Below are 12643 nucleotides of genomic sequence, written 5' to 3' on the forward strand. Positions count from 1 at the left end.
CCCATGCTGGCCGGCAGTCTGTCCAGTTCTAGCCAAAGCAGCGTCTGTTTCAGAGGGCCAGTCACTGCTGACCCCCATTTGTCACCACCGTCACTGCTGCTAAAAGGATGCAGCCACAGGGGAAGGCAGTGGGCAGGTTCCAATCCGATCCGCAGTCTCTGACCCTTCAGAGCTACACACACAAAGAAAATGATCGTCATTGCCTGATTCCATCTGCAGTGAAGAAGGCATCACTTCCAGCTCAAGTGTCCTAGTCAATGCCCTTTGTTTTTGGCAAAGAAGGATTCCAGTACCTTCTCTTTACTGCCGCATTCATTTCAACCTTCTCTGCAGGCTGCATTAGAGGCCACAGCCCTTGGCATCCAGTTGCAGCACTCTGGGCATTGGGGATTTTCTTTGCCACCCCTGGGCTCTGTTTTGTCAGCAGTTTCTGCTTTGGAGTTCCCCTACTCTGTGAAATTCTGAACATTGCACTAATGCAGAGACCCAGGGTGCCACAGAAGCAGAAATGGCTACTCTAGCTCCCCAAAGAGGAACATGAAACCAAGAGCAGTGGTGGGCTAGTCAGGGAGGGAACACGTTCCTGGCAGATGCTGAGGAACTGAGAGCAGCACAGCCGCCCGGGGCACTGGAGTTATGTCTGCATCTCCCCAGCCCCACTTCCCTGCAGTTTGGATGATGCAAACGTGAGCAAAGGGCTGGCTGGGTGCCTCCACTCATACCTCCCTCCCTGCATTCAGTCCTGCTTGAGCCCCCAGCCTTGTCAGGCCTTCTGTAAGGATAAGGAATGAGTAAGACTTTTTTGTTTGTTTGTTTTTGAGAAGGACTCTCGCTCTTTCACCCAAGCTGGAGTACAGTGGCACATTCTCGGCTCACTGCAACCTCCATTTCCCAGGTTCCAGTGATTTTTCCAGCCTCAGCCTCCTGAGTAGCTGGGATTACAGGCGTCCCCTACCACGCCCAGCTAGTTTTTGTATTTTTAGTAGAGATGGGGTTTCTCCATGTTGGCCAGGATGGTCTCAAACTCCTGATCTCAGGTGATCCGCCCACTTCAGCCTCCCAAGTGGGATTAGAGGCATGAGCTACTGTGCCTGGCCAGGAATGAGTAAGACTTTTGAAAGAGTTTTTCTTCCCTGTGAGCTCAAACCTTGAATGGAAGAAAAATCACACTTACCTAGTTATGGCGTCGGTGAGGATTGTATTGTGTAGGTGGTTTACTGCGATGAATGGGATCACACAGGGATGTACAAAGAATAATGGGAGGATGGAGTAAAGGACAGTTTCAGAAATTGAGAAAAAATTACTAGAGGCACCTTGCATGACTTAGACCTTCATTTTAGGATTGGGTGCTGTCTCCGTGTTCTACCAGGCTTGCTGATACACAGCAGTTTTGTTAGTGGAGGCGGAGCTTAAAATCTAGGCAGCTACAGCCCCACAGAGAATAATAAGCTGTTAATAATAACATTAGGTCCTCCTGGAGTTTCAGGGGCTTGGAGAAGGGGAGGCTGCCAAGAAGGAAGGCCCGGCAAAGTGATATTCCTGACTGGGTGTGGTGGCTCACGCCTGTAATCCCAGAACTTTGGGAGGCCGAGGCAGGCAGATCCCGAGGTCAGGAGTTTGAGACCAGCCTGGCCAATATGGTGAAACCCCATCTCTGCTAATAATACAAAAAGTACCTGGGCGTGGCCGGGTGTGGTGGCTCACGCCTGTAATCCCAGCACTTTGGGAGGCCGAGGTGGGCGGATCATGAGGTCAGGAGATCGAGACCATCCTGGCAAACACGGTGAAACCCTGTCTCTACTAAAAAATACAAAAAATTAGCTGGGCGTGGTGGTGGGCGCCTCTCGGGAGGCTGAGGCAGGAGAATGGCGTGAACCCAGAAGGTGGAGCTTGCAGTGAGCTGAGATTGCGCCACTGCACTACAGCCTGGGGTGACAGAGTGAGACTTCGTCTCCAAAACAACAACAACAAAATTACCTGGGTGTGGTGGCGGGCACCTGTAATCCCAGCTACTCAGGAGGCTGAGGCAGGAGAATCACTTGAACCTGGGAGGCAGAGGTTGCAGTGAGCCAAGATCATGCAACTGCACTCCAGCCTGGGTGACAGAGTGAGACTCCACCTCAAAAAAAAAAAAAAAAAAAAAGTGATAGTCCTAAGGGAAAAGCTTGCTTGCATTGGGGATTTTTTTTTTTTTTTTTTTGACATCACAACTCACCTTGGTGCAAGAACCTTTGTCCTCGTCATAGCAATGATGGCACTTATTTATGCACCAGATGTTAAGGGCATCTGCCAGAGACAAAGCTGGGAGAAGAGGGGGCTCTTTGCTTCTAGGAGTCATGGCCTGATGGAAGAAATGTGCAAGTCATTATAGAGTGATGGTGTTATAGTAGAGCTGAACACAGGAAGGAGTGCTCAAGGCTGCGGGGGTAGGATGGGGAAAACTTCATAGACAAGGTAACATTTCAGTTGTTTTAGAGGGAGGGAGGGGAAAAGAACGGCTTAGGGCAAGACGTAGATTAGGGAGGGCACACTGTTTTCAGGGGCAGTGAGAAGTTTGCTCTGACACTGTGTGCGTGCACCCACTGAGCATGGGGACAGAGTAGGTGTCCAGGGAGGGGAGTTGAAGCTGCGGAAAAGACAGGGATCAGACTCTGATACAGCACCTGGTTAAAATGCATTCTTCCCACTCATGGATCTGCTCAGGCAGATCCTCCCTTCCTGCACACCATGCAGAATGCCCGGGATGTTACCATTTCACTAAAACATTGTCTAATTTAGGTACTGCATCTGGCTCTTTTCTGGTGCTGGGAGAAAAGTATGGGAAAGTGGAGGTTTGGGAAGGGCTGTGATTGCGGAACAGACAGTTTTACATTGCTTTCTCATGTTTGGCATGCATTTAATGTTTAAAAATTCGGAAAAGTCATGCCTGACAAAAGGAACGAATATTAGATTCACAAATAATGATTCATAATTTTACAGGAAATTTTCATTGAGTGTTTTTCTACAGAAAGTATAAGAAACATTATTTAGACAAGGTCTCACTCTGTCACCCAAGCTGGAGTGCAGTGGCACGATCATGGCTTATTGCAGCCTCGGCCTCCCAGTCTCAACTGATGTTTCTGCCTCAGCCCCAACCTTCCCGTGCCCCCAGTAGCTGGGACCACAGGTGCCCTCCACCACACCCAGCTAATTTATTTTGTCTGTTTTTGTTTTTTTGAGATGGAGTTTCGCTCTTGTTGCCCAGGCTGAAGTGCAATGGCTCTATCTTGGCTCACTGCAACCTCTGCCTCCCGGATTCAAGTGATTCTCCTGCCTCAGCCTTCCAAATGGCTGGGATTACAGGCCCCAGCCACCATGCCCGTCTGATTTTTGCATTTTTAGTACAGATGGGGTTTCACCATGTTGGCCAGCCTAGTCTCTAATATTTGTGTTTTTGTAGAGACGGGGTTTCTTCATGTTGCTGAGGCTGGTCTCCAACTCCTGGGCTCAACTGATCTGCCTGCCTTGGCATCCAAAAGTGCGGGATTACAGGTGTGAGCCACTGTGCCCAGCCTCTCATTTATTTTTACAAGGATCTCTGAAGTAAAAGTGTGAGGCCTGTTTATCTGTGGTTTTTTGTTTTTTTTCACCTTCATCAGTGCAAAGCAGGTGGAAGATTCTCCTCGGCCCTTTTTTACTTTTCCTCATTGCGTTGAACGGTAAATATGGTAAGAAATGCAGGTTGCAGACAGTTCTCTTCCTCGGTCAATTTAAACCATTTGTCTGGTATCTTTTATGTGCCAAATACTCTCTTAGGCTCTAGTCAGAACAGACAAATCAGTTTAAACCTTACATTTTTGGATATTTACGAGTGGAAACGTCAGTTATCACGGACTAAGAACCTCATAGCAATGGCTATACAATTGAAGCCAACGAGACAGACACAGAAGCTCTTGGAAACTTTTATTACAAAACAAACGATTCTATGGTAAACTGGTAAATAACAAGATATATTTAAACCCATTAAGCTCAAACAACGGGGACGGGGGTAGGGAATACAACAAGAATACAAACAATATAATTAGAGGTTACTTTGTTTTAAATTAATTTGAGTGTGGTTATTTACTCCCTTGCCAAGTAGTATTTTTGTGAGCTAATAGGACACTCCTCTCCACTGCCCTGTCCTCCGCAAAGCTGGGACTGACTGTTGGTTCTTCACAAGTACAAAGGCCAAGTAGAAAGGCGTATTTTAAGCTTTCTCAGACTCGTGACTTTAACCATTACCGGTTGACAGCAATACTTGCCGACATCATCTCACCTTGCTTGCGGCATATCAGATTGCTGGAGGGGGAAGTGCTTCACTTTCTCTTTCAGATGCACAGCTAAATTGAACTTGAATGAATTAACCAGCGGCGAAACTTTCTACGTGCCCTACAGCTCCTTTCTGGGACTTCAGATTTTTAGAGATATAGGAGTGAAAAGAAGAATTTTACACCTCCTCTGAGTCTGGAAGGACAGTCATTCCCCTAAAGTGGCTAAGGTGGTGAAGGGCAGAAAGATTGGAAGTCAGGCCCACAGCAGCTCGAATTATTCCGTATTTATCTAGCTAAGCTTTGCTGAGCAGGTGTGAGCCAATTACATACTCTTTCTCCCCCCACCCCCCCGCCCATGATTACGTAGGGATTCTATGTATCCTTTGACCTCAAGGAGAAAAGCCCGAGAGCTACGAGGGCTGGTCCAGATGTTTTACTTATTGTACCTGCCAGGGCAACCTCCCACGGGGGTTGGCCCCGGTAGATTCCTGAGGATCAACTGGATCAGCGTTTTTCTTTCCCACGGACCGTGAAGTTAGAGCATCCCAGCATGGCTTGGACAGGCAAAGCTAAGGGGTCCCAGGCCTGCTCAATTGCTAGGGCCACGAAGGGGCCTTGAGTGCCGTTTAAAGTGACTAGGCTCTGCCTGGGCAGTCAGGACACTCTTGATTTTAACTCCGATTCAGTAGGTTTTCCCCAAGACTCAGTTTCCCTTTCCTGTGGGATATAAACTCTTCCCTTCTTGCTCCTCCACAGCTCATCTCCTCCTGTCCGCCTCACGGTGCGGTGTGGGTCCCATCCATTGGCACTATAAACCCTCAGTCCCCCGCGGCGCTGGGATCCCAGCAGCTGCCCCCGACAGCGCTGCAGGTACCAGCGAAATGCGCTGCGCCCCCACGCACCCCTCAGGGGGCCGAGGTGGGCGTGACTGTAAAGCGGGCGCACAGAGCCCAGATCGGGCCACCTCGGCCTCGGCGGGCTGCGGCTGCTCCCCATTTCTCCGCCCTACTAAGTTCCTCGCGGCCGGAAGGCACAAAAGGATGTTTCAGGGCGGGGTTTCCCATACCCCGCAGCCTTCCCCGGACGCCTCCTTCCCGGCTGGGAATTGGAAGGGTTTCCTCAGGGCTCTCATTTCCTGCAGCCCGGCGCCTCCACGCGGGCCAGATCCCGTCTCTGCAGCCTCCCCTCGGCCCGCGCCCATTCCCCGCCCCCCAGGAGCCGGGCCCGGACGCTCCCGGGGAGCAGCCGCCCTCTCCGGGGCCGGGCGTGGCCGGGCCCTTCCCGCCCGCCGCCGTTCGAGTCCTCAGCCGCGCCAGGGCGGGGGCCAGGCGAGCTCAGCGCCAGCAACGGCGGGGGAGGAGGGCCCGGGCGCCCTCCCGGGCTGCGCGGCGCCGGCCGGCGGTGCAGTCGCGTGCTCGCCGCCAGCGAAGCCATTGGCTCGGCGCAGTCACCCCACGCGGGGCTGCCGCGGCGGCCTCCGCGGATTGGCGCGCAGGCGGGCAGGGACCGGGGCGCGCGCAGGCGAGTGCGTGCGGCCCCGAAGCCCCGCCGTCTCGGGGTCCCGCCCCTCCCCCCGGCCGCAACGACCACCCCTCCATTGTCCCCGCGTGGCCCAGGCCGCGCCTGGGGCCGCCGCCATTCCCGGTCCCCACCGCCCCGGCCGGAAGAAAGCGCGCGAAAAGCGCGCTCCCCGCGCGGGCGCCCGCGCCGCCTGCCGCCCCCGGCCGCTCACTGCCGCATTTCGCGCTCTCGCGCCGCGCCCCGCCCCACAGGCCTAAATTTGCATATCCCAGGATCGCGGCCAATCGCTGCTCGTCTCTCTCGAAGCGGATGGCTTTTGCCTGAGAGGAAAGGGAGTGGCTGGCGGCGCATGCGCCACGGTGGCCGACTTGAACCGAGGCTTTTATTGCTGTAGTTTATTTCCACCCCCTTCCCTCCTGTTTCTCTCTCTCCTTCTCTCTCTCTCTCTCTCTTTTTTTTCCGCCCTAGCTGGGGCTGTGTTGGAGGAGAGGAAGAAAGAGAGACAGAGGATTGCATTCATCCCTTACGTTCTTGAAATTTCCCAATAGCAAGACCAGCGAAGCGGTTGCACCTTTTACAATCTTGCAAAGGAAAAAAACAAAACAAAACAAAACAAAACCCAAGTCCCCTTCCCGGCAATTTTTGCCTTAAAGCTGCCCTCTTGAAATTAATTTTTTCCCAGGAGAGAGATGTCTTATCAGGGGAAGAAAAATATTCCACGCATCACGGTGAGTTTGGTACTTGGGAAATCTGCGGTCGGCCAGCCACCTTTTGTAGCACAGAAGGTCTAAGGAATTTTTAAAAAGGAGGGGAAAGGAGAGGGACCGAACTTTTTTTTTTCCTTTCTGTTGCTAACGGAGGCGATGGTGATGGTGGTGGTGGTTGTGGGAGATGCAGTGATCCAGGATTAGAAGTCGCATCGTTTGCAAGGCATTAAACAGGAGCGCGAGTGCACGAAGGTAGCCTTAGGTAGCGCGCCAGACCTGGTCTATCTTTTATTGTCAGTGAGAGATGCTGCAGCGTCGGCCTGCGGGGTGCAAGCAAATGGATGCCAGATTGAATATGCATGCCTGGAGCTCGGATATTGTTCTCTGGGCTGCGTGCTGCGAGGCTGGACTCCTCCAGCAGCGGTGGGGAGATGGGGACTTCGATCCTCCCCGGGTCTTCCGCCCCCACCCAAAAAGGGCTTTCTGGAGCCTTCTCCGGGTCCTTGGAAAAAAGGAGAGGGTTTGAGCCCGAAGGCGTAATGACAGCAGAGGGATGCTGAAAAGGGCAGGGTGTACCGGAATGGTGTGGAAACGGGAAGGAAAAACAGGGAGGAGGTGATGAGCAGAGTAGGAAGGCGGGGGGCCAGGCGAGGGCTTCTTCTTGGCCAGGAACCGGTTTTGGGTGCCCTCCCCCCGGTTTTCTCGCCCTGTAGTTCGGGGCTGGGGCCCTGGCGGGGATTCGGGCTCGTTTTCTCCTCTCTTTTCCGCCCCTTCTGCCGCCCGGGAGGCGTCCGTGTTGGCGCATACAAAGCGGGCTGCAGGGTGGGCGCGGGGACCGCGGCGAGCGGCCGGGCGCTAATGGCGCTGCGCGACGCGGGAGCAGATGGCCCGGCCCCGGCCAGACAATGATCGCGGCGGCCGGAGGGCTCGGCGCAGTGCTGGGGCCTGGACTTGTTGGTTTGCAAACCACGAGGAAAACGTCTGTGCCGTGAATTAGCGATGTCTCAGAGATCAGCACCGGTCTTGCTCCCACCTCTCCCCTGCTCCCGCCCTCTCCCCATCTTTTCCTGGAAAAATTCGTTCGTCCTATTCTTTCCATCCCCAGTGAAATCCCAGGGAGGGGAGAACGCCAGGGAAATTCATTGTTATATAAGGATGTGCAATTGCAACCGGCCAGCTGATTCCCGGGTAGAACCCAGGACTGAGACAGAGATCGAAAGAGTCTTTTAAAACAGTCAGGATGTGTTTTTAGGGCTGGATATAAGGACGCTCTTTGGTTCTGGTTTTCTCTTTAGCCATGGGCACCCCGGCTTCCTCTCCGTGCACAAGGGCACACCCATCCGCAGGAGAGAGAAGGGGAGCAAATGCATTGGGGAGGGGGCGTGTGCTCGGAGGATTTTCTAGGATGATCTGAAGAAGGGCGCTAGCTTCTTCTTGAAGGCAAAAGACCCAAGATCCCAAAGGGCCGGGCACGGGGCACCCACCCTTGTGTGTTCACTGTGCTGGAGGAAGGAGTGGTGACTCTGGGGAGGGAGGATGGAAAGCAGATTTGCAGCAAGCCTCAAATAATTTGCTGTCTTCGTGAATGAACAAGGCAGCTTCATTTTGATAGTGTGGGGAGAAAAAAAAATTAAAAGCAAACAATCAACAAGACTTTTTTTTTTTTTTTTTTTTAAAGAGCCCCCCCCCCAACACCCTCTAAAAAATCTGGTTGCATTATCATAGGATCTATAGCATGGTATTCCTCCCTCCCTCACCACTGGCAGCCTCTTATGTAAGAGCCTTCTGGAAGGCACTAGAGTGAACGGGGGTGTGGTGTTTCACTTTTTTTCTTGGCATCACGTTGGCTCGGGGTATTCGCAGTGATGGCTGGGGCAGGTACCACAGTGACTATGGAGGCAGGAGGTGAAGGGTGAGGCCTCTTCTTGCGTTCCAGGTGATATTTATTCCATGGAAGCTTAGAGATCTGGGAGAGAAGTGGAGATCATTGTAGACAGAGGACAAGTGCACTGATTTGAGTGACCTGGGCAAGTGGCCTAACCTCTCTGAGCCTCATTTTCCTTATGTGTCATGGGAATAGAACCTGGCCTCATCCACCTCACAGATTTCTTTCGAGGCTCTGATGTCATGATGTGCACGGCTTTGTAAAGGTCTTTACACTTACCTTATACAGGTGCAGGAATTATTGTTGGCTATTCTCCTTTGGCTTTCCAAAGTCTACGGGAGGATCAAGGACCCTGCAGTGTACAAAATTAAAATGATCTTGTTGGTTTTCAGTATGTTAGAGAGACAATAAATACTTTCTGAACCAAGGTGTGTGTATTTATGTGTAAAATTATCTTTTTTCCTTGCTCTCTAGTAGCTTATCTCTTTTTTGAAGATTTTCTATGATTTCCTTTTCTTGGTAGCTGCTAAAGAGAGATAGCACTTGCCGAGAATATTGTTTCGTAACTGAATTTTGAGTTAACTATTGCCAAAAGAATGTCATTCTTTGAAATGTGTTGCATATTAAAAGGGCAATGTATGGTTCAGCTTGCCAGGTTTAAGCCCATTCTGTATAATACAGGTGCATATTTACTCAACACTCGATGCTAGCATTCCTTCCATCAGCAGCATTTGCAATAACGATGAGTCATAATGTAGCATTTCTGTCACATTCTCAGACTTTATCTGCTGCTTGTCCTTTATTTTTTAGCATAAATATCACCGGTTAAAATATAAGTGCATCAGCAATCTGTAGTGCATTGCATCTTAGAATTTGCTATCTCAGGTACTTATTCGTGGGAGTTTACCTTTTTCTTAACAGCCTAGTTAAAATGGCATAAATGGCGTATTTTTTGTAGTCTTTTCCCTCCCTTTTTGCTATACTTGCTGTGATTTACCTCAAAGATAAATGCAAATATAAAGGACATTCTGAATGGAAACCTTGCTATGGTTGAACCCAGTGTATTTGTGTGGTATATCCCGTGACAACAGACTTTTTGGTCAATTGTGCTTGCTTGACACAGTCTTTCCAAGACATGGCTTTCCTATATGTAGGTGTTTTTTTTTGTTGTTGTTTGTTTGTTTGTTTTTAAATTGGGGTGTAGCCAAAAGCCATTTTAAAAAGTACTATCTTCTTTTTCTTTTTTTTGAGTTGGAGTCTTGCTGTGTAACCCAGGCTGGAGTGCAGTGATGCGATCTCGGTTCACTACAACCTCTGCCTGCTGCTTCAAGCAATTCTCCTGCCTCAGCCTCCCGAGTAGCTGGGATTACAGGCGCCCACCACCACGCCCAGCCCATTTTTTGTATTTTTTGTAGAAACGGGGTTTCACCATGTTGGCCAGACTGGTCTTGAACTCCTGACCTTGTGATCTGCCCGCCTTGGCCTCCCAAAGTGCTGGGATTACAGGCGTGAGCCACCGTGCCCGGCCCTATCTTCTTTATATGAAATAATTTTCACTGCTTTTTTTTTTCTTTGGAGTCCAAGGTCTAATTGAAAGAGATGGTTCGTTTATCTAGGATAAGCTGTCCCTGTGTGTTCTGACTCATTAGGTGATGAATAGGTTGCCACATACAGGCTTACCTTTGTCACTGAACCTTTCCAAAATGGGCTTATTTTGAACATCACTTTTGAATAGTGAAAATGTATCCTTAGCTCACATGTCTTAGCACCTGTTTCTCATATGTCAGTTACGCATTGTGACCTTACTGCCTCTTTATTTCAGAGCGATCGTCTTCTGATCAAAGGAGGTAAAATTGTTAATGATGACCAGTCGTTCTATGCAGACATATACATGGAAGATGGGTTGATCAAGTAAGTGTAACTCATGATATACAGATGTATTTGAACACTTTCCAGGCTTCGCAAGTATTAGATACCATTCGCATCCAAAGTATCAAACTTCAGGAACATCAGAGAGTGACCAACTTAGTATCTGTTTTAAACCGGTTTTGATTGGTGGTAATTAGTGAATTTGAAAACTCAAATTTAGGGAATTCAAAGCAACAATTAATGTACACTCGTTGCATTAGGTATTATGTAATTTACTATTTTTAACTGAGGTGATATGATATCTTTCTGTTGCCAGCTCAAATACTTGGTTTGTGATATGTTGAATATATTAAAGTTTTGCCTAGAATGTCATGGTTTGGGTTGGATTGCCCAAAGGACCCAAACGTGAAAGACAGTCTCCTCTATTGAGACAGCACGTCTGCTTTCTTCATCAAGAATCCAAGTTGGAGGGGCCAAAGAAAGATACCAAGTTAATTACTAAGTAATACAGACAAATTACTGCCTAAATCCTGAGGGAATTTTAGGTTTTATTCTAAGTGGCAACTAGTGCAAATAAGACTGCCCTTGTGTTTATTGTGTTAATGTTACAAAGGAGAAGCAACAGAGCAGTTCCTGAGTTTGGGTATTTTTGGATGCCAGAGGGTTAAGGAAGCTAAGTTCATCCCAGTATCCCCCTGCCCTTTCTACTGGGGCAGCTCCCGGGGCTCTGGAGAAATAGCACATCTGTTTGAAGACAAACACTGCAGCCAGTGACAGCTTTTAAATAAGCAGCATTCATCAAGCGATAGCTGTAAACCGGTCCAGGGGAGTGGAAAACTGGAGTGGCTGTGACTGTCGCCTCGGAGCTCACACCCAGATTTATGAACCTAAAATAGATTTTAACATTTCCACGTTTAATGTTTTCTCCATGTGTGTTTGCTGTGACAGTCTCAGCTCCAGGCTCTCAAATGCCATGACTTTCATGTTTCATTTTCCCCCAATTATAAGACGGCACGATCTGGTCTGGTAGAACGACACTGGCCCAGAAGTGCGCAGGCCTGTGTGCTATTTTTACTCATCACCAATTTGTTCTAGAACTTTATCAACTGCTCCTAGATTAATATTCCTGTTAAAAAATTGGTAGAAAGATATAAAAATTTTTTTAAAAGTTGGAAATGAATCATGTCCCCCAACATAATGAATATTCATTTTTCTGTCTTTTAAAATTATATTTCAGCTGTTAGCTTTTTCATTATCTGAATAACTAAACACACGCTTCCAAAATTTTAAATCATTGCAATCATAGTGTTCACTTTTTTTTTTTTTTTTTTTTTTGCTTTGTTTTGTTCTACCTCACCCTTCCACCCCTATTTTCCCTCTGGTGAAAAGGATATGATAAAAATAAATGTTTGGAAAGTACAGCCAGGTCTGGAGAAAATTGCTATAGGATAATTAGCTCAATTGCAAGTGTTGTAAAGAAAGTTTAATGACAGTTTTAAGAAATATCTTGGGGCCTTGTTATCATTTGATCTTAGGGGGTTTCTTGGGAACAAAACGTCTTTGAGTGGGGCCTCTGGTGCCTTATTTAACTTTTGCTTTCTAGTATACTCTGCATTGCCTCTTGCTGGGGGGTAGGAGTATATAGTGTTTTTATTATGAATCATAACGATGATCTGAAAAGCCCACGGCACAGAGTGGAGGATAGTTTATAGGTTAGTGAAAGTAGCTGTCAGATCCTATTTGAGTCCACGTTTCATTTACAACCCTTATCACCAACCCTGTTTATTTAGGCAAATAGGAGAAAATCTAATTGTGCCAGGAGGAGTGAAGACCATTGAGGCCCACTCCCGGATGGTGATCCCCGGAGGAATTGACGTCCACACTCGTTTCCAGATGCCTGACCAGGGAATGACGTCTGCTGATGATTTCTTCCAAGGAACCAAGGCGGCCCTGGCTGGGGGAACCACCATGATCAGTAAGAAGCTTAAAAATCATCATTGTAGTGCTGAGGAAGTGTGAGAGTTTGCAAATAAGTCTGTGTTGTTTGATTCTCTCCTTCTAAAACTTGCTGTCCTGAGTCACATTTCAATCTACCAAATAAGGGGGTGAGGATGTGTTAACCATTTGTCTTATTTATTTATGCTCATTTTCTGTCAAATTTTAAGTTCTTCCATTGAACTAGAGAATATGGTTCTAAGGAGTTTTGATAAGATGAATGGCTTCTTGCTTTCTCTCCATGTGGACTTTTGTCTTCCTTGACCGCAGAATGTGATTTGGTTTTGAAAACATGGCATTTGAAGTCATCTTCAATGCCACCAACTTTAAGCTGTTGAGCATAAGTATTTGATTGAGATTTTTAGAAGAATTCC

The 12643-nt window shown here is 48.5% G+C and overlaps 1 protein-coding gene across 3 annotated transcripts in view; it reads left to right on the top strand.

The window, feature by feature from the left end:
• DPYSL2 (dihydropyrimidinase like 2) overlaps positions 1 to 12643 on the top strand; it is a 143280-nt gene that overhangs the window by 57404 nt on the left and 73233 nt on the right. The window contains 3 exon segments of one of the 3 annotated variants that reach the window (NM_001132362.1): positions 6295 to 6541; positions 10228 to 10316; positions 12065 to 12249. In NM_001132362.1, coding sequence (NP_001125834.1) covers positions 6503 to 6541; positions 10228 to 10316; positions 12065 to 12249 — 313 coding nt within the window. In that variant the 5' untranslated portion in view covers positions 6295 to 6502. 3 annotated transcript variants of the gene reach the window in all.

This window comes from Pongo abelii, chromosome 7 (assembly GCF_028885655.2).
Source record: "Pongo abelii isolate AG06213 chromosome 7, NHGRI_mPonAbe1-v2.0_pri, whole genome shotgun sequence".
NCBI lineage: Eukaryota > Metazoa > Chordata > Mammalia > Primates > Hominidae > Pongo > Pongo abelii.